Genomic DNA, 24,352 nt, shown 5'->3' with positions numbered 1-24,352 from the left:
TTCCTCTAAGACCAGGAATCATTTTTGTGGCCCTACGCTGCACCTTTTCTAATGTCCTTTTTAAGATATGGTGACCAAACCTGCACACAATATTCTAGGTGAGGTCTCACCAAGGAATTGTACAATCTTAGCATTACCTCCCTGGACTTAAACTCCACACACCTGGAGATATACCCCAACATCCTATTGGCCTTTTTTATTGCTTCCACACACTGGCGAGAATGGGACATGGAAGCATCAACATACACACCAAGGTCTTTCTCATGATCAGCTACCTTTATTTCAGTGACACCCATGAAATAACTGTACTTTATATTTCTGCTCCCTAGATGGAGTACCTTACATTTCTCGACGTTAAATTTCATCTGCCAGGTATCGGCCCAGTCACTAATTAAATCAAGATCCCGCTGTAGCTGCTGAGCCGCTAATTCAGTATCGCTACACCACCCACCTTGGTGTCATCTGCAAATTTCACCAGTTTACTGTATATATTGGTATCCATATCATTTATGTAAATTAGGAACAATAGTGGTCCTAAAATCGAACCCTGCAGTACCCCACTATGAACGCAAACCCACTGTGACATTGTGCCTCTTATAACTACTCGCTGTTTCCTATCTGTTAACCAGTTATCAATCCAGGTCGCTACGGTACCTAAAATACCTGTCGCTTTGAGTTTAAGTAGGAGCCTCTTGTGGGGGACAACATCAAAAGCCTTTTGGAAATCTAAGTAGATGACATCATAGGCCTTCTTATCATCAACGTCCTGAGTAGCTTCCTCAAAAAACTCCAACAGATTTGTTAAACAGGATCTACCTCTCCTAAATCCATGCTGGCTATCCCACAAAATGTTATTGGAGTCCAGGAAATCTACCATTTTCTCTTTGATTATAGCCTCCATAACTTTACCAGTTATACAAGTTAGACTGATTGGCCTATAGTTAGACAAATTACTTCTATCCCCTTTTTTGAAAATGGGCGTTATGAAGGCGTGCTTCCAATCAGAAGGTACCACACCTTCAGATAAGGATTTTTGAAACAGTAAAGTTAAGGGTCGGCAAATAATATCCCTCATCTCTTTTAACACTATAGGTAAGATGCCATCAGGGCCCTGTGATTTATTTATTTTGAGCTTAGCTAGTCTTTGCAAAACATCTGCTTCAGTTGCTGGATAGGTAATAACTGGTAAATTACTAAGGTCCTCAACAGTGAATACCCGTGCAAAACTATCATTGAACTCATTTACTATATCAATGTCGTTTACTATTATAAGACCCTTACTATCCTGCAGATTAGTAATTTCAGGTTTTAGAGCTCTTTTAGAGTTAAAATACTGGAAGAAACTTTTAACGTCATCCTTAGCTTTCAATGCAACCATCCATTCGACATTTCTTTTAGCTCGTCTAATATCATTTTTTAACTCAGCCTGTAGACTTAGATATTCCTGCTTAATTCTGTCATCAGTTATTTTCCATTGCTGGAACAAAGCCCTTTTCCTCCTTACTTTATACTTTATTTCCCTAGTAAACCACCTAGGTTGCAATTTCCTAGATTTATTCTTGCTGGAAACAGGTATGAAGTCCTCTTGCACTTGCAATAATGTGCTTTTAAAAAATTCCCAGGCCTCTTCAACAGTTTTGTTATTTAACTCCATCCAGTTCACAGTTTCTAGTTTTAGTCTCATACACTTAAAGTCAGCCTTCCTAACATTATATATTTTTGATTTGGACTTAGCTCTTTGAACACTAAACTTAACCTCAAATTTGACCATGTTATGATCGCTACTGTCAAGTGGTTCTAAAACGTCTAATTTACCAATCCTGTCCTGGTTATTAGAGAGAACAAGATCAAGAATGGCATCTCCCCTGGTAGGGGTGTTAACAAACTGAGTAAAAAAAGCAATCCTGTACTAATTCCACCATCTCCAGTTCATTTTCTGAAGAGCCAGTGACAATGTCCCACTGCATTCCTGGTAGATTAAAATCACCCATAACTACCGCATCATTTTTATTGCTCATAGTCCTAATATCACTGTATAACAATCTGCTTTCCTCAGCAGCTATATTAGGTGTTCTGTAACAAACACCGACAATTAGGCTATTTGAGTTTTTAGCATCTAATTTTACCCATATTACTTCCGTAGTTTTATTTATATCACTAAGTTCCCTTGCCTGCAAGTTTTCCTTTACATATACTGCAACACCACCTCCCTTTTTTCCTATACGATCCTTACGGAACAACGTGTAACCCATCCATATTATATTCTTGTCCATCCTTTTCACTCAACCACGTTTCAGTTATTCCTATAATATCATAAGAGTCCGATGAGATGAAAGCCTCTAAATCATGAATTTTATCCCTAATACTCCTGGCGTTTAAATACAGACAACAAAGGGTAGCCCTATTACGGTGCCCACTTACAATATGATTATTTGGGGCTTTCCATTTCCCCCCACTGACATAGTTAACTAACCTCCCTGCCCCCCCAGTCCCTAGTTTAAACATTCCTCAACTACTCTACACATACGCCTCCCCAATACACTGGTTCCCCTCTGGTTCAGGTGCAACCCATCCGGCTTGAACAGGTCCCACCTGTTCCAGAAGGTCCTCCAATGCCCGAATATACAATAAACCGAAACCCCTCTTTCCTACACCATCCTTTTAGCCACGCATTTAATTTCCTTATCTCAGTTAACTTAGCCTGACTTGCATGTGGCACGGGGAGTATTTCGGAGAATACCACCGTGGACGTTCTGCTTCTAAGCTTATTGGCGACTTCTATAAATTTATCCTGCAGAACAGCCCTTCTACCCTTGCCTATGTCGTTGGTGCCAACATGCACCACGACAACTGGATCCACCCCAGCTGGGGCCAAAAGCTTATCCACACGATCTGGAAGGTCTCCTACCTGGGCACCAGGCAGGTAAGACACCGTACGGGACCCTCTATCACGCGTGCACACATAACTGTCTACTCCCCTAATAATGGAATCCCCCACTACCACAACCTCCCTCTTCCTGGGGGGAGGGGGCTCCTCAGTGCCCAAGGGCTCACCTGCCTCCCCAGTCCCTTCCGGCTCTAAAGCTGGAAGAACCTGAAACCTGTTCGACACAGTCACCTCAGGTGATGCCGCCTCTGCAACGTGTGTACGCCCTTTCCTGCGTCTACGACCTACGGTCACCCAGCTCTCTCGACCTCTCTGCTCTTCATTCTCCCCCCTCCCGGCTAGTGGCGTACACACCTTCTCCCTAAAAGGCGTATTAACTTGCTCCTCTAACTCACTGTTGCATTGGATGAGAGCCAGTTGCTCCTCAAGGCCGCGAACCTTGACCATGAGCGAGTCCACTAGCTTACATCGCTCGCAGATGAAGTCCGACTGGACACTAACGTCCAGAAGGGCAAACATTATACATATATACAATTTTTAGGAATATTTTTACATTTTCACGTTCACAGGAACATTGAATCCATTAACCTCAATTAGAAATACTGTTGAATGACATTTAGCCTTATAATCTAACCTGGATGTCAGGCACATTTGAAACAGACTCAGACTGGTGAGTTTCCTGTAATGTGAAATATGTCTGACATTTAAGATCTTAGGTTTGCTTCTATATCAAAATTAATTGGGTGCCTTAATGGTTAAGTGTTATTTACAGAAATAAGTCAAAGTAACTAAAACACAAGAAATAAAAATGAACTGAAGTGATCTGAGGTGACCAAGCAATGGAAGATAGCTAACACTACTAAGGATTACCTAGCTTCCTTACTTTCTAACTAGTTATCTAGCTAGCAAACCAATATTGTTAATTAGTAAGCTACACACAGAAACACATTGAAATTTTTAAATGATGCAATAATATCGGAGAACTCAGCCTTCTCTTGAATGGTGTGATAGAAAAATTCTAAATCACCTGTCTAATAACTCTCAGAATAACCCACTCAGAATAAAACAACTCCAGATTTCTCAGTTGGTGAGCAAAGTTATCTCCTTTATTCAAGCAATCCAGCAAAGTGCTTCAGTCACACTCTGGCACCAGGTACCCCGAGCACAAAGAGCAACTAGTTGATAAACCATAACTCCCAATTCCCTATAAGAACTTCCAAGTCCTGATCAGTCACAAAACACCAACAAACCAAGCTGAAACGTATAATAAACACAATTCTCCTGTTATGTTGGTTCACCTTGGTTGCAGGGTACATCCACTCATTTTGCACAATTTTCCAAAACATGTCAACAGATTCCTACCTGAGATATGGGTATAGATATTGATTATATGGACATTAATGTGACAAATACGCTAGTACAAATGTAGTAATATAACATATTGCGTATGGCCTACTGCGTCTACTTTATAACTACAGCTTTTTGTGCACCAGTTGGGGCAGCTTTGAATCCCTTCTTGCTGCAGTTTCTCCTTCCCCCCTTCTCCACTGTTTGTCTCTCCAAGGTCTGATCTCTCTTCAGGGTCTGCAGAACTACCCGCATGCACCTATCATGAGGTGAGGACACACAGTATTCAAAACAAACAAATCCCTTCTTGCCTAAGGTCTAAGACATAACAGACCCAATAGGCCTCCCCTCCCAGGCCTACCAAGGTCAAATTTTCTTTACACAATGACATGCACAATATTAGAAATAAATGGAGACAGCCAGCTTGAATTTACATGCTTTTATTTAACATTGACAACTGTTATAAAAGTGAAGTATGTTTTTCAGGTATCAGCAGTAAGAATTTGGTTTCATATAGCTAGAAAAGTTCTCAAAAATTACATGGAAATTGGTGAGCAAAACATTCACAGAGGACAAGAGTAGTGGAGTGGCAGCAGACTTCAGTGCGGAAAGTTCCATCGTTATGGCAGCTCTTCCTTTCTTCACTTTACAGAGTCTATATCATAATCCCCAATACTCTGACGGAGGTAGTCCTCATAGAGCGTTTTCTGTCAGAAATGGCAAAATCACATGGTGATTTGTCAATAACAGACCTTAGCACATTCAAAAAGCACATACACTGCTGGCATCTCACAAAATACACCAAACGCAGGAATGAAGCAGGGGATACAAAATAATCTAAAAACAAGTATTATATATGGGTTGGAGACTATGTGCCACTTTTTGGGTCATGTGTAAAAATGCTGGTTAGATTTGTTGCCTTTCATTTTAGCAACCAGGGAACTGAAGTGCCACATATACTGGGAGTTTCAGTGAAGTCAATTCAACTTGCAGTTTCCTGAGAAACAGCGGCTAAGCTGCTGTTGGCTGGGAAGTTTCGCTGTAGCGTCAGATAAGGGCAAGTGAACAAAAGCGTACACTCCTTAATCACCAACAATCGTGCCCTGCTTTGAGTCTCATGGAAACGCAGGCCAGGAACTGCCAGAGTTACATAAAAGAAGAAAAATGATACAAGTAAAATGACCCAGGCAGTGGTCTAGTGAGAAAACATGGGCATTTTCAACAGGGAAAAAATAAAAATAACCAAATAGTAGATTGACTTATGGAAGAAAGGTGTCACATCCCTCACAATTGTGGGCTAAGCCTGGTTGAAGATGCTCTGACCGCTGATAGTGACTCAAAACCCCATTAAGACACTATCTTGCAGTTTAGTTTAAGCTGGTTTATGGAGACTGGAACCAAAGGCAGACACTGAACCGCCCTGGCATGGCAGGCTACCTTCTTATTTTTCACAGCTTCATCAATGTACTCCAGCTTCTCCTGTAGTTGCCTTTTCTGTCTTCCAGTGAGAGTCGGCTGAGTGCTGGAGAGGCAAAGCATGCAAAACCGTCGAAAACCAAAACACCCAGAGTGGAAAACAGAGTAATGTACTTGTGACTGAGGGGGAAGGTGGAAATGAGTGGGAATTGATGTAGCCAACAAGCTAAAAAAACTGAAAGGGTCGTCCCTGTACTTTTACCATTGCTATGTCATTGTAGACTTTTGGTATATGTGCAGCAATGTACAGAAACACACAGATCCAGGACAGTCACCCTTAAAGGAACGTTACACAGGGAAATACAGTTTCCCTGCTGGGCGGGGAATGAGCTGGTCCTCACCGGAAAGCGAATCGTGCCAGGAGAAGAAGAATGAAGGAAAGCAGGATGAGGCCGCTGCAGAAGTAGAACTGCTGCTGGACCGAGAAGTTATCAAATGCCCACAGCACAGGCAGCTGTGTGAAGGTCATTGCCATTAGGTCATTAGGCATTGAAGCAAATTTCTTTAATGGTCATTTAAATAAGTTCACAAACATCCTACATACAGTTATTTAAATAAAAACACTAAGCAATAAAATAAGAGAAAAAACACTGAGAAAAGGGAAAAGATTGTGTACACCTGTTTGAAAGCATAGTCACCTCTGCTTTAAACTTCATATTCATTTCCATTTACAGGTGTGGATATCGATCCTATGGACAAACTCAAAATGAGGAATATTTGGGCCAAACCATTGACTTTGAAAGATGCTAAGAAAGGGAGAACTTGAGTTATGCTTGTGAGGTTCCTACTGTCAAGTATGAAGGAGGCAGCATCAGGGTCTGGACTCGTTTTGCTTATCAGGACAATCTCATTCAGCAGTGCCATCACAGCACGCTTCAAAGGGCATGTCATTACCATTAAAATTATGACTATGGAATTCGTCAGCAATATAACCCAATACACACCTGAGAACTGAGGAAGTAATATCTGACACAGAAGGAACGTGAAAGGCAGGTCAAGCTAGTGACCTGGCCTGGACAGAACAGCTGAAACAAAGCAAGTCAGAAGCACCATACATCTATTGGAATGTATAATAGAAAACCGTAAATGTAGTCAAACGTTTGACTGGTATGACAAGCTTAGCTTAACTCACTTTAATTCAATGGCACACTTCTGTAATACATTGTGGATTGTCTTATATGCCCTAGGCAAAGACTGTCTCCAATACAGTCAGAAATGCCATACACAATACATCAGTGGTTCTCAAACTCGGTCCTCGGGCCCCACTACCCTGCTTGTTTTCCTGTTATCCCTGCCCCACACACAAGTCCCAGCTGTCTTTCAGCTTCTGATTGACTGAAAACACCTGATCCAGGTAATCAGCAGTGTGTAGGGCAGGGATAGCTGGAAAACAAGCAGGGCAGTGGGTCCCAAGGGCCGAGTTCGAGAACCACGCCAATACATGAAGTTTTAGGGAAATCACAGCTAGGAATAATTTTAAATCAGAAATTAATGATCTCCCATTTTGTTTAGAAAAAAACACCCCACTGGTATTTGGTCTGTATGTGATATTTAGTCTCCCCCATTTGGGTGCAATAAAACCATGAAAACTGATACTACATGATACCATAATTTCAGTTGGTATTTCCCAAACTAACCTAAAGAATTTTCCAGCACAAAAATGGACCAAAGTGAAGATTTATTTCTAAAGTTAACCACATATACCTTGCTGCTAGGGCCCGAAAATGCACTTTCTAATCTTACAGCAATAACAGCAAACAATAGTTTAGTTTAACTGCAATGGATCTTAAATGTTCAGGAATTAAAAGCTCAGCCACCATACATGCAAGCGCTATATGCAAAGAGCTATACAAGTGTTTTTGCTGCAGTTCCCCAATTAGATTACTAATTAAAGGACTGACTGGCTGAAGAGTCCTCACACCTGGGTTTGAACAGCTGACTTAAAGTTTGTCCTAAAAACCCGCACACACAATGGCCCTTTGTGGATAAGACTGCCCACCCCTACATTACAGGGACCCCTGGACCTACCAGGTACATGCTGAGAGCTTCTGTTCCCTCCTTGCCCAAAGTTAGTTCCACAGTCTCCCTGGACAGGCTGCCCAGCAGCAGTAACATCAGCAACGATAGCGGCACGGAGAATCCCATCAGGCCGAGCAGGCAGCCCTTACACTGTGCACGCCACTTCTCTCGGCTGCGCTCCCTTGAGAAAAATGAAGGACGGTCATGATGTTTCATTCTGTATTTCAATTCAGATCTATTCACATTTTGTTTGCAATTTACTACAACTCAATACCATTAATATTTTCATTACTGTCCTTCATGTTTCCACCGGAATTTCTCAACCATTTACAAAGCCATTCTACAAAGTACAATGCCACTTTAACTCTTAAAATTATATAAGTACACATTGCTCATTTGTAGAACATACTGTATTTTGTACATACTGCTTATTTGCTATTCATATATCTTTCCTTTCCTTTCCATTCTATTATATTCTATGCCACTTATCCGGGGTTGGGTTACGGGGGCAGGAGTCTAAGCAGGGATGCCCAGACCGCACTTTTGCCAGCCACCTCCTCCAGCTCCTCCAGGGGAATACCAAGGTCGACAGATATAATCTTTCCAGGGTGTCCTGGGTCTGCCCCAGGAACTCCTCCTAGCTGGACACGCCTAAAACACCTCTCCAGGAAGCTGTGCAGGACATATTCTAGATAGATACCGAACCACCTCAACTGGATCCTGTCGATGCAGAGGAGCAGCAGCTTTGAGCCCCTCCTGAACGTCTGAGCTCCTCACCCTGTCTCTAAGGCAGAGCCCTGACACCCTGTGGAGGAAACCCATTTCTGCCGCTTGTATTCACGATCTCTTTCATTCGGTCACTACCCTGAGCTCATGACCATTGGTGAGGGTTGTAACGTAGATCAACTGGTAAAACTTCACTTTCCATCTCAGCTCTCTCTTTGCCACGACAGAATGGTAGTGTCTGCGTTACTGCCGACGCTGCACTGATCTGTCTGTTTATCTCCTGTTCCCTTCTTCCCTCACTCTTGAAGACCCCAAGATACTTAAACTCCACCACTTCAGGCAGTAATCCATCTCTCACCAGGAGAGGGCAATCCACCCTTTTCCGGTCGAGAACCATGACCTCAGACTTGGTGGCGCTGATCCACATCCCAGCTGTCTCACACTCAGCTGCAAACCACCCCAGTGCATGCTGCAGGTCACCAGTCGAGGACACTAACAGGACCACATCATCCGCAAAAAGCAAAGATGCGATCCTGAGGCCCCCGAACTGGACCCCCTCTGCCCCAAGGCTACGCCTAGAAATTTTGTCCATAAATATTCTGAACAGAATCGGTGACAAAGGGCAGCCTACCGAGAATGAGTCCAACTTACTGCTGGCAATGCGATCCAAGCTCTTGCTCCATTTCTACAGCAACCTGATAGCCTGGAACAACAGACCCCATACCCCAAAGTCCTGGAGCACCCCCTACAGGATCCCCTGAGTGACATGGCCACATGTCCGCAAAGTATTCCTTCCACCGCCTGACTACATCCCCCGTTGAGGTAAACTTTTCTCCATCCCCACTGTTAACAGTATGGGTAAAGCCCTGCTACCCCCACCCCGAGTCACCTGATGGTGTGCCAGAACCTTATTGAGGCCTTCCGAAATGCCATAGCCTCAGCAAATTCCTCCCAGACCCGAGTTTTTGCTTCAGCAACCACCAAACCCACTTTCCACTACGCATGCTGGTACCCGTCAGCTGCTTCAGGAGTCCCATGAGCTAATCAAGCTCGGAAGGACCCCTTCAGCCTGACAGCTCCATTTACCACTGGTGTCCACCACCGGGTTTTGGGGATTACTGCTTTTACAGGTGCAGCTCAGCACTGCCACCTCAGCAATGGAATCCAGGAACATGGCCCATTCAGGCTTCATGTCCCCTGACTCCCTTGGGAGTGAGTAGTAGTTCTGCCAGAGGTGTGAGTTAAAGATCTCCTGGACAGGGACCTCTGCCAGATGCTCCCAGCATACCCACACTTTACGTTTGGGTCTACCAAGTCTATCCGGCATCTTCCCCCACCATCGAATCCAACTCACCACCAGGTGGCGATCACTTGACAGCTCAGCTCCTCTCTTCATCTGAGTGTCCAAAAGATTCGGACGCGGATCCAGTGATACAATTACAAAATCGATCGTCGAACTGCAGCCTAGGGCGCTCTGGTGCCAAGTGCACTTATGAACACGCTTCATGTATCCGTTAGACTTAAGCTATTACATTTTTAGTTTTTTTTAGTTGTTTTTATTGAAACCAAAGTGCAGTCTCAGCAGTGATTCAGGGTTATATTTCACTGCATGTTGCACATGTATAACTATGCATGCGACAAAATTCCTGGGCTTGATGAACTTGATAGACTTGATGCAGCTAGCTAGTCACTGGGCTACAGAATACCTGATAGGGAGGCCCTTCAGTGTCTTTTTAGACAGTGAAATTCTGAATGGTAAGTACATGCTTTCACTAAACTTAAAGTCTGGCATCTCTCCAATCCAACAACTTATCCAGAACATGATCACAGAGAGCCTGAAGCCTGTTCCAAAAAGCAAGGAGCAGAAGGCAGGGAAAGCCTTGGATACATGCACAAACACACACCAGGTAATTTAGAGATGCCTGGTTTATGTGGGAAGAAACTGGAGTACCTGGAAGACAGTCAAACACACAGAAGACGGATGGAATTCGAACCCTCACCCCTGAAGGTGTGTACTGGCAGCACTCCCTACATAGGATGCCTCAAGTTATATTCATTTCTTTTTCTTTCAAGAGGTCAAAACCCACCTACAAGCTGTTTCCGATGTCGGGCTCATCAGTACCTGTCAATGCTTAGCGTGTTACGGATGGCGTCTGTGATGAGCTCGCAGTCCTTCTCCAGTGAATTGAGAGTGTTCTGTACAGTCTGGTTAATAGTCTTCTCAATGGTCCGGCACACGTCTTCAATTTGATTGACACAGCGACTGGGCTGGGCAAAGAAACAGGAGAGAACACAAAAGGTGTTTAAATGTACACTTCAGTTTTGGAAAAAATTGAAACAAATGTTTAATGAACATCACACAGCACTCAATACACATCTTAGAACATCCTCTACTATTCTTACATCTTGTGTTCGACCAGATACAAAGAATTCTAGCATTGATGGCACTGAGTTTCAGATTTAACCAAAAACCAGAGTGAAATGCAAGCGCTTGAACATGCATACATTTGTAAGCAGGGAAAAGGTTTTCTCATATTATTACTTTATTGGGGTTTGGAATATAAATGGTAGGCATGTCAAATCCACATTTGTTGAGTCCTGGTCTCTTGCACAGCTCTTGAACAATCTGCATCATCACTCTCTGCAAAACAGCACATCACTCACTGAATGAACTGTTCACTCCTGCAGGACAAAGTAAACAGTTGCAAAAATTTACTCTCTCATTAGCTGGTGGAGTATTCAGTTCACAACAGAATGCTATGCATTATACATTTCAGTATTACGGGGAAGTGGAAAGACCTCAGGGTTAGAGGACAGCCCCATGAGAACCCAGACCTGCCAGCTGCCCCAGATACCTGTCTGTCTGACTCACTGCCCGCTTCATCTGCTTTGCTCAGGTAGAACCGCAGCTTGTCACCATGGCTCTCATTCAGCTTCTCCACAATACTCAAGGTGCGTTTGCACAATGCCTGGCCCATTGGGTCAAAGAAGACCAGAATAAGGTCACACAGGTTACCTGAGGTGAGAGGAAAGGGAAAAACACTGATACACTAGAAGCATGACATAAGCCGATTCTCAATGTAAATATATATGTACGTATACATACAGGTAGGAACCAACCCTGAACGGAGTACCACACCATCACAGGGTGCCCAGTCATTCACTCGCACATTTATACACTCCTGTTTACTTAAGTAGAATGTTTCTTGGGGGGGGGGGGGGGGGGGGGGGGGACACGGGATCTGGTATTAACCCATACACACACAGGGTGAACATTAACTTCCTACATACACACACACACACACACACAAAGCGGTGATGTGCAGCCACAGTGCTACTCACTGTACTGCCCTGAATACTAGTCCGGCACAATGTGCGAGATTAATATCGACACTGCGTGTTACTCACATGCAACTGTCACATGAGAGGAACTGCAATAGTCAGCTGAGTAAAGACGATAAGTTGTGCTAAAACATTTTTTAGGTTTGTTATTCATTTTAGAATTCCATGTAGAGCCAGATCACTTGGATTACGTAGCATTTTTAGGGTTTGAGAAACAACAAACAAGAGTGAAAGTGAATAAGAACATTCCAGAGACATAACTGAGCAAAAGCAAGTGATTTGTCAACACTGCTTTATGTCAGCACAAAAACCACAAGCTTATTTAACAGACTTTTGGTATACATGTTCTGTTCAAATATGTTTTCAACACATTGGATGAATTTCCAACCTAATATTTTATAAATATTGTAATATATATCCCGAAAAAGTCACAAAATCTCATATTCCTACTCAATACAAACAATACAAAATAAAATTATCACGTTGCAAAATTAAATTATACACAAATCAGATGAGTATTTGATGTTATGTATACACAAACGCACACAAAATGGTTATTAATTCATATAATATGGCAATTATTATATATATTATGCAAGACGAGGCAGCTAAGTGATGGCGTTAGCCCTCATTTTATGAGTGATTATCAAGAGATACTGGAGTCATAAAATTATTTGGCTCAAATTATTTAAGTCAAAAATTACGACTAGGCTACTCCACAGCAAAGACAGGCTAGGCTACTCCAAGAGGCGAAAGGCTTCACAGCTTATAATTATTTATGGCTAACCTTAGATCATTGGGCAAGCCCATAGACACACACACACACACACACACACACACACACACACACACACACACACACACACACACACATAAAATCGAGATTACAATCAAGTAATTGTGACAGCTCTACTAGCGAGTCTACATAGTGTACTAGAGAGTCGGCATTGAAGAGGCTTCCGACCTGTAGTATATGAAAATGATGGATGCATTAAATCCTCATTCCCTGCAATTTCCTCACCCAGCCAAAGAAGAGCCTGATCCACATCAAACGGGTACTTCATGTCCCCATCCACCAGGCCAGGCGAGTCCACAAAGGTAAGGAGACTGAAGCGCTTCTGTCGAGAAGTGCAGATCTCCGTGCTGAGGTACTCTGACACCCCTGATCCGGCATGAACCAATGAACACCCAGCATGCCAGCTGATATTTATAAAACAAGAGGGCTTTTTTCCTGACCTGCAAACTCTTGTAGAGGTTTGAAGTGAGGGTAGAGATGTAGAGTTGCATTCCCCTAAAGATAAATAAATCTGAGACAATTAAACTTTGTTTAAAATGGCAGTACCCAACACATCTATGTACTACATGTCATTTCCAGAGTGGGAGAGAAGTTGGAAGATAAGGCACAGTTCATCAGTATGTCAGTAAAGTGATAAGAATGCATTAGCAACAAACCATACAGAACTATCAGTAAGGATCAGAATATCTGCACCACAGGTATTGAGATTAGCAATGGATTGGCAATGGATGACTTCAGGTTATAAAATAAAGACAAGACAGCTGCAGAAACATTTCATCCCCCAAATATTCCCATATATGTGAACACCAGACTGCAACTTGGTGTATTTAAATTGCATTTTGCTTCATAATTTGCTATTCATTTTAGAATTCCATGTAGAGCCAGATCACTTGGATTATGTAGCAATGAACAGCCCCGGCATCACTGGACAGATGTAAACCAAAACGGATGGGCTTTTTCCCAAGATAAAGAGATGCTAGTTGCGCACTACACAGCTAAGGTGCCAAAGTCTTATATATAACGTCTTCTCACGGTAAGAGATTCTCTCTTGCGACCACTGGTAATGAAACTGAAGCCTTGTGTTTCAATGGCCACTCCAGTCCGCAGGATGTGCTCTTCCACATACCTGAAAGAGACAACAAACAACTGAAAACAGCAAATTGTTTACGGATGGCGTCAAAAACATACCGACTTTATTCACTAATTGACATGTGTGTATGTTATACGATACTTAATTAGGTCCTTCATTTGCATTAGGGAATCATTCCCCATCAGGCATCAGATCGCAAATGCAGGATTTTAATTATCAGACTAAAATTATAATACAGGAATTATTCTCAGTTGATTACTTTGGCTGGGGAATCCCTGACAACCTGCAAACACGTGAGAAACATTTGTAAACCATTACGACGCATTAGCTACCAGTTAATGAAAGAACTCTTGCCGGCAGAGTGGTTCCCCATTAGCATGACCGTGATCTTCTTTCGCGGCGGTAAGAGAGTTACTCCAACTGACTGAGCCAAGGAAATCAAACCTAAAACAGGAATACATTGCACGTTAAAGCATGCACAACAAGTCTTTGAGTGCGTCCTAAATAAAGTAAATGTTTACGAAACAAAAATAACTTTGTCCGGTGTAATTAGAACAGCGTAACACGCAGATATCATAAATACGCAACAGGTGACAGTACGGAAATGCTAATGTATGAAACACTCTGAAACAAAATCAATCTTTTAAATAAATTTAAGCAGGCTAAAACAGCGCACCGTTATCCACTTCTGTGTACATCTGGTGACATTCCTGTAAGATGCGCTCGTCGCAAGAAATTGAAATTAATTCTGCATTTGTTGCGCTTCGGGTTTTAAGTTTTCCCGACATGTCTTTAATCCTAACCCGCAAACAAACAACTGCTGTCAAAGTGGCGTACAGAAGACGGTGACCAGGTTAAAAGAGGACCGCTGTTTGAATACCCCGGTCAGCTGGCAGCCGCGCTGACTCCTGGGAATTGTAGTTTCTTCTTTTTTTTCTTTTTTTCAATGTTTTACTGCCATATGCCATACGGTTTAGCAGGATTGAGGTTTGTATTTATGATTGTTTCGAAATCAATGCTTTACTTCATTGCTGGCCAAAATATATCAAAGGGTGAAATCTAAATTCCTGTTGCCAGTCCGCCTCTGGGTTATCCTAATTAAAACCTTCAGTTCGTCTGTAAGTGACGTGTCGGTAGGCGTGAAGGAGCGTGGCAGTCAATATATTGTTTAACCGTGCGACAACCGAGTCTTGTGTATAACCGAACTGCATTCCCATCTCGTTGTCATTATCATGCTTGATGTGTGATAGTTTAAAATACTTTTTTAAAAATGCTTGCGTGTTTTAAAAGCTTGCACGCTCTGGATTGGAATGCGTTTGTGCGAGCTAATATTTTATTTTGGCGGATCTCTATAATGTGGTACTTGCGGTTTGTGGTTGGGAAGTGAGAGGACAACAAAAAAAATTGTTTGGGGGAGCCACCAGTTTATGGGGTGGCGGCGCCGAACCATGTATCTTCTGTGGATACGCATAGAAAATAAAGTAATCTAAATTTCGCATTTATTATTTTGATGTGGGGTGACAACAGGGATGGCCGCATATTTACTCGGGGTGAAAGGGCCCATTTCCACCCCTGGTGGGCGCACAGTCTTTGCATATTTCCTGCTGTCCGTGAGAACTTTCGCGTACTCCTCCACGTCGGAGGCGGAGTTTCTGAACATGTGCCAGTGTTCACCCCTCTGGCTCCCGGCTGCCGCACTTTACCGATCCCGTCACAGACGCTTCATTCAGTGACACTTAAAAATATAATTAACAAACATAGGAAGCCTGGATACACTCATATTGCAAAGCCAAAATATGAATGGATTATCACTTAAGATATACAGCCAGAGCTTACGACGCATCATCAAACTCATATGTATGAATACAGAATTTGAATGTAGGAAAACGGCAACATCCTCAATGAGCCAGACAATTAAAAAAGTAAATAAGTAATGTAGACCAAAGTTTTACGATTTAATGTTTCAGTTTAAACCCCCGCCCCCCCCCCCCCAACACCTTCAGACAGCACAGGGCAGGGGGAGGCAGGACACATGCCCCAAGATATTAGTGCATTGCAGGACACACTCTCCCCCTCCCCCCTTCTCTCTCTCTCTCTCTCTCTCTCTCTCTCTCTCTCACACACACACACACACACTTATTTCATGCTTCCTTACATTAGGGTAAATTATATGAGAGAATTGAAGAAACAGCACTGTTGTAAACAGGGTACTGTGCAGATGTAGAGGAAAGAAAATGGAATGAGGCCCATACTCCATATAAGCACCATACACATTTATTGAACAGCCAATATAGCATCCCACTGAATCTCCATCAGGTCTATAAAATGAATACGTACAGCAGCATTTAGTGTGAACCTTCTTCATTTAGTAAAGGCATATGCATGTCCTTTACGTTCCATATACAAAACACATTAAATTCATGTCCTATATTTCACTGATTTAGAAAAATAAGAACCGTCATGAGATGTCAAAGCGCTAAAATATGATAATCATCCTTCCATTTTCCAAGCTGCTAGTACAGTTAGTTCCCAGGTTAAGAATGTCAGATTTACAGACAACTCATGTTTACAAACTGACTGCCATAAAGCCTATTATATAAAACACTGAGTTAAACACAGTGGTTTGTAATCATGACCGCACACACTACTTTACGACGCTCATAAAAACATCGCATGGTTTAAGTGGTCCGTCAGCGCTGCCATTTTAAGCCAGATCACATTGCAGTTAACTTACCTAAAAATTTGACTTAAGATGGACTTAGGAATGGATCTCATTCGTAACCTGGGACTGCCTGTACTTTACAACTTTAAAGCTTTAAAATTAATATTTTTAATAAAAAAAATCCAGAAATTTCGTGTTGCATAAATGTTAACCACTGAGTACATAGTAATTTCTGTATTATAATGAAGTACAATTTAAAGAGCATAAATGCTGCAATTTTCACGCATTTCATCAGTGTATTCTCACAGCTCCATGCGAAACGACGGGCCCCGGTCTGACATCAGCTGGCGGTATTCCTTCTCAAATTTTTCATTTTGTGCTACAGTGAACATATTTTTCCAGTCACCAACCTCGCCTGACAAAGGAAAGGAAGGTCTCAGATATAACTGCTACCTGCACCAATGATCAAAAAACAGAACACAACGCATGGGCCGCATTTTAAGGATACTCACCTTTCCTCAGAAAGGGGGATACCGATTGGTCAAAAATATTTCCAGGAAGTAAGCTAAAATTGGTCATTGGATTTTGTTTCATATTTTTGAAGGACGTGTGCTCAATTATCCGGTCAACTGCTTCCTGATCAAGCTTCTTGCCGAGGAAGTCGGACAGCTTCACGATCTCCCGTGCAGGGTTCTGTTATCAGGAGTGAGAAAAGACGGCAGAGGAACAGACAACAGAGTAAAAGGCAATGAAGATGCATCTTAAATACTTAACGGCTCATTCCCCCTCGCCTTTCTCGCACCTCTTTCATGTCTTCATAGAAGAGGTAGAGTATCCTGTGGTTGTTCTTCTCCTTCCACCAGCCAGTCACGTGGTCAAACCATGAACCCCAGGCCACTGAAAGGAGTGTGACACAGGGGATGCTTAGCAGAAAATACTGTGTATTTTGGCAGCATATAGGGCATATTGGGAGTGGTGCATGGGTTAGTGGGTTAGAACTTTGTTCCTATGATCTCAGCGTTTTCCATTCAAATCCCATGGTCAGCAGAACAATTTTACACTGTGGCTTTGTACAAGGCCTTTAACCCCAACAGCTCCAGGAACTGGCTGATCCTGCTCTCTCAAGTTCTCGTTGCTTTGGATATAAGCTAGTATGTGATGTTTGCATGAACATAATGGCATAATATGTGCATTTGATTTATTTTATTCAGATGGCTGAACACCTACACCGCTAGGGCTGCAATATATGCCAATAAAAATATGGAAGCATCTAACCTTGTCCAGTGAGGAAACTGTCAAAAAACTGGTTCCAGTCTCCAGGTTCTGGAAGTTTCTTATTCATTCGGTGGAAGTGAAAATAACTCACTGCTGTGTCTTTGGCATTGCGTGCCACATACACCATCTGAGTGAAATACAAAAAAATCCCAGCATGCTCAGTGTAAGAACATGCACAGCTGATGCACAAAGAACTCATGCATAAAGTTGGTGGTCTTCCTACCTTGCAGTTCTGATCCACAAATGAGGGAGGCAGGAGATGGAAGGGGAGATGAGTTTTTATTAGGCGTGGAGAGGGTTGATTCTGCAAAATATCTATCCCTGAAATAGAGAGATTGGGAGGCAAAAATATAAGGAAACTACTGATTAGGTTAATGCAGACTTGTGTACGTGCACTTCATTATTAAGTATTAGAAATATGTAGACAAAATCAGTTAAAAACTGCAAAGTTATTTGGCAAAGGAAAGATACTCAAATGCCAAAATGCCAAACACGGACAAAAGGTATCAATGAACAGTGGTCACTAGTAGAAGTTTAACGAGAGGGATGGATGGTCACCTAACAGGACAGTGGCTAAACACTTTAAAAGTATGGCCTCAGAAATGACCAATGAACTGAATCCACACCTTCTGTGACCTTGCAAGCTCCACACATCTGGAATATATTACAGAGCTGCCATTCAGAAACCCCTTTGTATAAGAGACCACTGCACCAAAGAACCATTATAGAACCTGCACCCCAAAAAAATGTCTTGAGCCATTTTTGACCCTTTTCTTACATCCAGATAAGGTTCCCTGCCAAAAGAAACAATATCAGTTGTCAATTCATGAACAAAAGGGGGGGGGGGGGTCTGTGCAGCTATGTAGAGGGGGTCATCAGGACCCATGATCATTCAGCATAATTGCATAACAGCAAAGGAATATTAGGCCGCATTACAAGACTCTCCCTTCATGATAATGCATGTTAAAAATTATATAAATATAAATAATAAATAAAATATAAATTTTTATAATATAAAAATTATGGATTCTGTGTATTTAGTGCTTCCGTGTCTGTCTTACCCCTGTCTGGTCATTGATGTTCGCTCATGCCTTTCTGTCCTGCGTTTTGGAGTTTCCCAAAATAAAACCCATATACCCGTCTTTTGACTCCAGCGCCTTTTTCCCTGGTCTGTGCCCAAGCGCACCGTAACATACATACTACTAAATAAATCCAAACAGTTATACACCATCGCTCAGCCTAAATGGAGGCATTTCTTCCTAAAAAATACCCCCTGGACACAGTTAAATATATTTATGACTACATTCCAAGGAGGCTTGAAGCTGTTCTCAAAGCAAATGCTTGCCCTGCTCCCTATTATGTCCTAGTGAGTTTTTGTTCTGTCCACTGCTTGTATATGCAAACGCCGAACATTAGAACCAGCATGTGTAACTGACCAGAGGGAAACGGCGGGGGTGGGTTCAGTTCCAAGAAAGGAGCTCTCATCATGGAAGGGATCTGCAGGCACCCTGATATGTCACCCCCTCTCCTTACGACGTCCACCATCTCTATTGCCCATGATGTCCCTGTACAGAAAGTGCAGAGAGACATGATTAATGCAGCATTAAGCAGGGGGGGACCCTACCAAATGAACAGCACAAATTTAGAAACAACTGCAAAGAAGCTAAGAGTCCTGCTACTGACCCAGAATGGTCAGATAATATAGATTAGGGACACTCGCCTGCTTTAGGGAATGTGGCAATAAGAGTATCATCCGGTCTGGCCTGGAATTCCTGGAGCTCCCTCCACCGCTCCACCACAGAAGGCACGAAGCACACGCCTCCCACGCCATCAACAAGTTCCTCCCTCCCCCCTGCATCAGTTCCTTGGCCCTGCATCTCTTGGAGGGACAGGAAGCAGCGAGAGGTTAATGGAGTGCCTTGTTGTGGGGGCATGTCCCACAAATCAGTCAACTGCATTACACGATGATTACAGAAAAGAGTGTTTAGCAGAACAGAGCAACAGCAACATCATCTATATTCAGTACATCAACACCGACATTTGATAGTTATATCAATTATAGAGAAATTATAGAAATGTATGTATATAGAATTTTACGTTTTCGAACACTTCTTATTCCTCATTAGGCGCTTACGCTGGCACGAATCAAACTATCTAAATTATGTCATTTTAAAAGTAAAAAAAGAGCTAAAACTTAACATTAAACAGTGATCTGGCATCATAAAGAGTAATACGTTATTTCATAGGAATTTTCCTGTGTGCAAAATTTGTTACAAATTGAAAAAATGCCAAACGAATTATTTATTATTTGTAACCACTATGTTCAAATATCCATTTCTTGCAACAAATGAATAAACTTACCGTTTTATTTCTCCTCTAACCTTCTCCAAACACATCTGCCACCCTGCTTTTAAAGTAAAACAGTGGGAGGGAATAAGTGTTTTTTCGCCCTTACAGCTACGTCAGCGCGGCATGTTTCCCTGGGCAAAGCGGTGTATTTTCCGGCCAATCAACAGCGAGTGCGCTGATCGCTTGTTGCTAAAGTCCGCTGAAGTACTTCGTTGCGTGTGAAGGATTTGCGGTTGCGTGACAGAAGGAAAACTAGGCAGACTCGGGGGGTGCGTAAGGTGACTTGTTGCGTGAGAATGGAAATATTCGCTTGCGTGCCAAAAGATACGCTCGAACCACGAAATGTCTAAATAATCAGGATTTGGCGGTGCACGTTATAGGCAAATTAAAATGATTCTAACTTACCAATGTAACCGCTAAAAGGAAAGCACGAAATAACTCCCGCATAGCTGATTCATATCTGACATTCCATAAACATCGCATGGAAAAGCCGTGCGACACAGAACGTTACTACAACCTTCCTGTAAACCTCTAAGCTTAATATCGTACTGTTGCAAAGAATCCCAGTCCAGTCTGAAGCTGACCACTTTACCTATGTCACCTGTGTTCACTGTACTGCTTAATGACCAAGAAACAGGATTTCTGGGTATGTAAGTAATAAACTCATTACTATATTTATTATTTTAACAAAAATTCAATGTAAGTGATAAATGTCACATAAGTACATGAAACATAGCTACACATTGAACTTTGTGCTGGATGTTTACATTGTGAGGATCATATAGGCCTATTAATTCACCTGGAGAGGGATTAGCCTGTTAGTGATGTGGCCAGTTTGCTGTTCTTGGTGTTGGGGGCCTGAACCCAAAACCACCCCAATTAGAGCAATAAAAGTGAACTTACAACCTACAGGTGGCTGGTATGGCTAGGACTAATTTGCCTGTGGATGCTTAAGTAATGTCACAAAGTGAAATGCTATTTACAATTTTGTATAAAAAAATAAAAAACATAAACTTCGTCTACTTCCATGTATTTTTGATAACTACTTATCAACTTAAGATTTTTCTATATCCCAAGAACTGGTGCAAACCTATACGCATTCCTTGGTTGATAAAATAAAATCAGAAGCACCCTTTGCATTCCAAACAGCTTCAATTATGTGCTGTTCCATACTGGACCATTCTTCCACAAAAAACGGTTTTGGTTGTTTGAGGAATGAAGAAAATTGATATCTGCTATTCACTCTGCACTCCCAGGGCCCGTATTCACAAAGCTTCTTAGAATGCTCTGAGAGAGCTCCTATCTTAGCCTAAAAAGTCCTAGCTGGGAGTCTTAGACTAAAAGTGATTTAGAAAACTTCTTAGAGCAACTCTGAGTAAGGAAAGTACAAAAACCTTTATCTTAGTGAGGAGGTGTGGTCAACTCCGTTGCTAGGGATGATGCAGCAATTCAAGGACTGTGATTGGTTCATAACAAAAAAAATCTGTAAAGGTCTTAAAATGAACTTTTGGTAAAAATAGAATATATGATAATAGAATAGACAGTGAAATCATAATGTTTGTATATAAAGAAATTGTATAATCATGACTACAGTATACTTTATGCAAAGTTTCTGTTATAGGCAAAATATATTAAAGGTAATTAAAATAGCGAAATGTTGAAAATTTGTCTACTTTTAAAGCAACCAATTTCCACGCAGCAGTTACTATAATTATGTTCTTACATTTATTTACCATACTGATTTTATTACTTGTAATCCATTTCAGATTGATTGGAGCAAAATGGCTCAGCTTTTACCAATGTACATGATTGCAGGCCAGTCTATTCAAGATGCACTTTTGGATGGTATGTAGCCAACAATCCAAGAGAGATGGAAGGAAGTAAAAGACCACGAAAACCAAATTGGACAGAAGAGCAGTGTTTACTTTTAGCTCAGTTAGTTGAAGAAAAGAAAGCGATTTTAAAAGGTAAATTTGGCTCCGGTGTCACAGCTCAAGGAAAGAGGCAGACCTGGGAGAAAATATCTCAGCAGATAAACTCCTCTTTCCCTCTGGTTGTGCGCACCAGTGAGGAATGTGAAAAGCGGTGGTATGTGTTGCAGTCTCAAGCCAGGAGGGAGATTGCAGCACACAAACGGGATTCTTCAAGCACAGGTGAGTGATTATTGCAGTTTGTTACTATATCTGGCTTGATTGAATATGCCTACAGGACTGTACACCTAAGCTACTGTGTTTTTAGGTGGAGGACCACCCGCTAAACAACTGTCTCAGGTAGCGGAAACTGTATTTAATGTACTTGGACACTCAGAAATATCTGTCACTGGGCTGAAGGAAGGCACAGACAGCTCAATGATCCAGCTAATGGGAATACAACAAAGGTAGGACAAAATTTTTAAAGTGTACAATAGGCAAATAAATAGATATTTTTATTTTTTATTTATACTAAAATTTCAATATTTTCTATATTGTACAGAATATTTTTATCCTAGCTAAATGTATTTTCTATTGTATTTCTTTTTATTCATATTTATTTCCTATTAATAAGCTTTTATTTTTAAGGTCACGGGCGGTCGTATAACCATTTAACTGCATATCGTACAGTGTATGACTGTGTATGACTGTGTATGTGACATTTCAAATTCAAGTCAAATTTTATTTGTCAAGAACAAGTGCTGTTTAATAGACAATGTGCCATCTTTTGTGCACTCGCATGTGAACAACAAACAAAACAATAAACAAAAGAATTGTTTTCTGCATTTTTTGCAGCATGGAACCATCAGAGGAACCGCGACCGTCAACGTCGCAGATGTGTGACCCTCGGCCAGTGTATCAGATAAGCCAGCCTGCTGCAGCCACCTCAACAGCATCCCTACTGGACAGAAAATTGGAGATCGAAATTGATACTCTCACACAGCACAAAAAAGTTCTCTGTTCACAGGAGGAGTATTATAAGCTAAAAATTGAGCTGCTAAAATGTAAAAAGAATGAAAAATAAAAAGTGTATCATGGTCATGTGGTCTTTATAACAGCATTTGTGTTCAACTATAGTTGTATGGAATATTTGTTCAGTGGGCTACAGACAGCAGTTACTGTCACTTACCTAAAATGCAAATTTGTAAATTGAGCTCTGTGACGAAGCCCACTCTGGGACATGTCTCTCCCCTGGGTAAACTGAATGTCTTCATCATATTCATTGCAATCACCTTCATCACTGTTACCATGGCTGCTTTCGAGAGGTTCCGGGATTTGTCGTACTTTGCAGATGTTGTGAAGCACTGCACAGGCTGTAATGACTTTGCAGACCTTAGCTGGTGACAGGCGCACTTCTCCATGCAACACATGAAACCTCCTCTTCAGCTGGCCAATACCCCGCTCAACTACTGAACGTGTTTTCTTGTGGGCTCTAAAAGAGAAAATATCAAAAGATATAAGTTAAGGTGGCCTAATGTACTCAACAATAATGTGGATATGTTTGATTAAAGAGCCTTCTCTTGTTTGTGGTATATTCGAGCACATTTGTAACTACACTTTATTTTCATGCACAATGATTCACTGTTAGTCTACTGTTTAGTACCTGTTGTAGTTTAGCTGTGGTCCTGGGTCTGGGCGGAGGTACGGTGTGAGGAGCCATGGTTTGCATGGATAGCCACTGTCCCCTAACAAATGACAGTTAACTGGCACATAATGTCCTTCAAAAAGCTGTTTCAGGCCACTCTCGGACAGTATCCTGGCATCATGTGTTGAGCCTGGCCACTTTGCAACAATGTCTAAAATCTTGTAATCTGCACTGAAAACAAGTTGCGTGTTGATGCTGTGGAACCTCTTTCTGTTGACAAAAACATCTTCATTTTCCGATGGTGTGATTATGCAGATGTGTGTCCCATCAATTACACCGACAACACCGGGAAACCCCGCTATGTCCATGAATGCCCTTTTGTGAGCCTGCAGAGTGCGAACGTCCAGTGGAAATGAAATGAACTGTTTCACTATATGAGACTGTGAAAGCGCTTCAATAGTTTGTGTGATCACTCTGCTGATGGAAGGTTGTGACAGACACAAGTCATCACTACTGCACTGTTGCATTTTTCCAGTTGCCAAATACCTCAGTGTTGTAATCACTTTCATTTCTGGCATTATGGCATTACTACGTTGAGTGGGAGATGTGAGCGCATCTCTAATAAGTTCGACCACAAACATTATCCCATCATGATCCAATCTGTAGTGTTTAATTAACTCATGATCATTCAGTGTTTGGAGAATATTTCTTCTGTCCGCCATTTTGTCCTCTGCTATAGAAACTCTTAAGCCTCTTAAAAGTCCTCCTCTCTACTCTTAACAAATTTTACCTTAGGAGCTGTTTTTAGGGCTAAGATGTTTTGTGAAT

The 24,352-nt window shown here is 41.8% G+C and overlaps 3 protein-coding genes and 1 long non-coding RNA gene across 7 annotated transcripts; 1 reads left to right on the top strand and 3 right to left on the bottom strand.

Moving 5' to 3' along the window:
• Positions 1-4,658: 4,658 nt before the first annotated feature.
• LOC125741665 (uncharacterized) lies at positions 4,659-14,887 on the bottom strand. Of its 4 annotated transcripts, none has more exons than XM_049012869.1 (12): positions 14,564-14,887; positions 14,016-14,127; positions 13,626-13,719; positions 13,034-13,088; positions 12,819-12,959; positions 11,311-11,471; positions 10,998-11,096; positions 10,578-10,723; positions 7,739-7,910; positions 6,052-6,164; positions 5,672-5,756; positions 4,659-4,941 (listed from the first exon to the last, which is right to left on the bottom strand). In XM_049012869.1, the coding sequence occupies exons 1-12, from the start codon at positions 14,649-14,651 to the stop codon at positions 4,876-4,878; spliced, it is 1,332 nt and encodes a 443-aa protein (XP_048868826.1). In that variant the 5' UTR covers positions 14,652-14,887; the 3' UTR covers positions 4,659-4,875. The 4 variants fall into 4 exon arrangements, with proteins under 4 accessions (XP_048868826.1, XP_048868825.1, XP_048868829.1 ...); XM_049012868.1 differs by lacking the exon at positions 14,564-14,887 and adding an exon at positions 14,360-14,557; XM_049012872.1 differs by lacking the exons at positions 7,739-7,910; positions 14,564-14,887 and adding an exon at positions 14,360-14,557.
• A 1,054-nt stretch (positions 14,888-15,941) lies between these two features.
• LOC125742239 (sulfotransferase 1C2-like) lies at positions 15,942-20,089 on the bottom strand. The gene is made up of 8 exons (XM_049014070.1): positions 19,982-20,089; positions 19,341-19,499; positions 19,057-19,185; positions 17,844-17,941; positions 17,621-17,747; positions 17,148-17,242; positions 16,858-17,038; positions 15,942-16,760 (listed from the first exon to the last, which is right to left on the bottom strand). Exons 2-8 carry the CDS (start codon positions 19,495-19,497, stop codon positions 16,648-16,650), a joined length of 900 nt encoding a protein of 299 aa, XP_048870027.1. The 5' UTR covers positions 19,498-19,499; positions 19,982-20,089; the 3' UTR covers positions 15,942-16,647.
• A 251-nt stretch (positions 20,090-20,340) lies between these two features.
• On the top strand, positions 20,341-22,837 carry LOC125742240 (uncharacterized). The gene is made up of 4 exons (XR_007398052.1): positions 20,341-20,615; positions 21,736-22,122; positions 22,208-22,346; positions 22,735-22,837. It is a non-coding gene; the product is annotated as an uncharacterized LOC125742240 (long non-coding RNA).
• Positions 22,838-23,064: 227 nt separating this feature from the next.
• LOC125743166 (putative nuclease HARBI1) lies at positions 23,065-23,892 on the bottom strand. The gene is made up of 2 exons (XM_049015886.1): positions 23,543-23,892; positions 23,065-23,371 (listed from the first exon to the last, which is right to left on the bottom strand). Exons 1-2 carry the CDS (start codon positions 23,890-23,892, stop codon positions 23,065-23,067), a joined length of 657 nt encoding a protein of 218 aa, XP_048871843.1.
• Positions 23,893-24,352: the final 460 nt, after the last annotated feature.

This window comes from Brienomyrus brachyistius, chromosome 5 (genome assembly GCF_023856365.1).
Source record: "Brienomyrus brachyistius isolate T26 chromosome 5, BBRACH_0.4, whole genome shotgun sequence".
NCBI classification, from domain to species: Eukaryota; Metazoa; Chordata; class Actinopteri; order Osteoglossiformes; family Mormyridae; genus Brienomyrus; species Brienomyrus brachyistius.
Note: the sequence above shows the minus strand (reverse complement) of the source record. Positions and strands in the feature narration are given on the sequence as shown.

Coding starts and splice junctions, on each gene's coding strand:
- LOC125741665 (XM_049012868.1), bottom strand. CDS start 14,471: ATGTCGGGAAAACTTAAAACCCGAAGCGCAACAAATGCAGAATTAATT. Junction 14,128..14,359: donor GTACACAGAAGTGGATAACG/GTGCGCTGTTTT, acceptor TTCCTGTTTTAG/GTTTGATTTCCTTGGCTCAG. Junction 6,165..7,738: donor AAGCTCTCAGCATGTACCTG/GTAGGTCCAGGG, acceptor ACCTTCACACAG/CTGCCTGTGCTGTGGGCATT.
- LOC125742239 (XM_049014070.1), bottom strand. CDS start 19,497: ATGCAGGGCCAAGGAACTGATGCAGGGGGGAGGGAGGAACTTGTTGAT. Junction 17,243..17,620: donor CAGTTTCCTCACTGGACAAG/GTTAGATGCTTC, acceptor CACTCCTTTCAG/TGGCCTGGGGTTCATGGTTT. Junction 17,039..17,147: donor TCTATGAAGACATGAAAGAG/GTGCGAGAAAGG, acceptor TCCTGATAACAG/AACCCTGCACGGGAGATCGT.
- LOC125743166 (XM_049015886.1), bottom strand. CDS start 23,892: ATGGACATAGCGGGGTTTCCCGGTGTTGTCGGTGTAATTGATGGGACA. Junction 23,372..23,542: donor CCACAGCTAAACTACAACAG/GTACTAAACAGT, acceptor TTTCTCTTTTAG/AGCCCACAAGAAAACACGTT.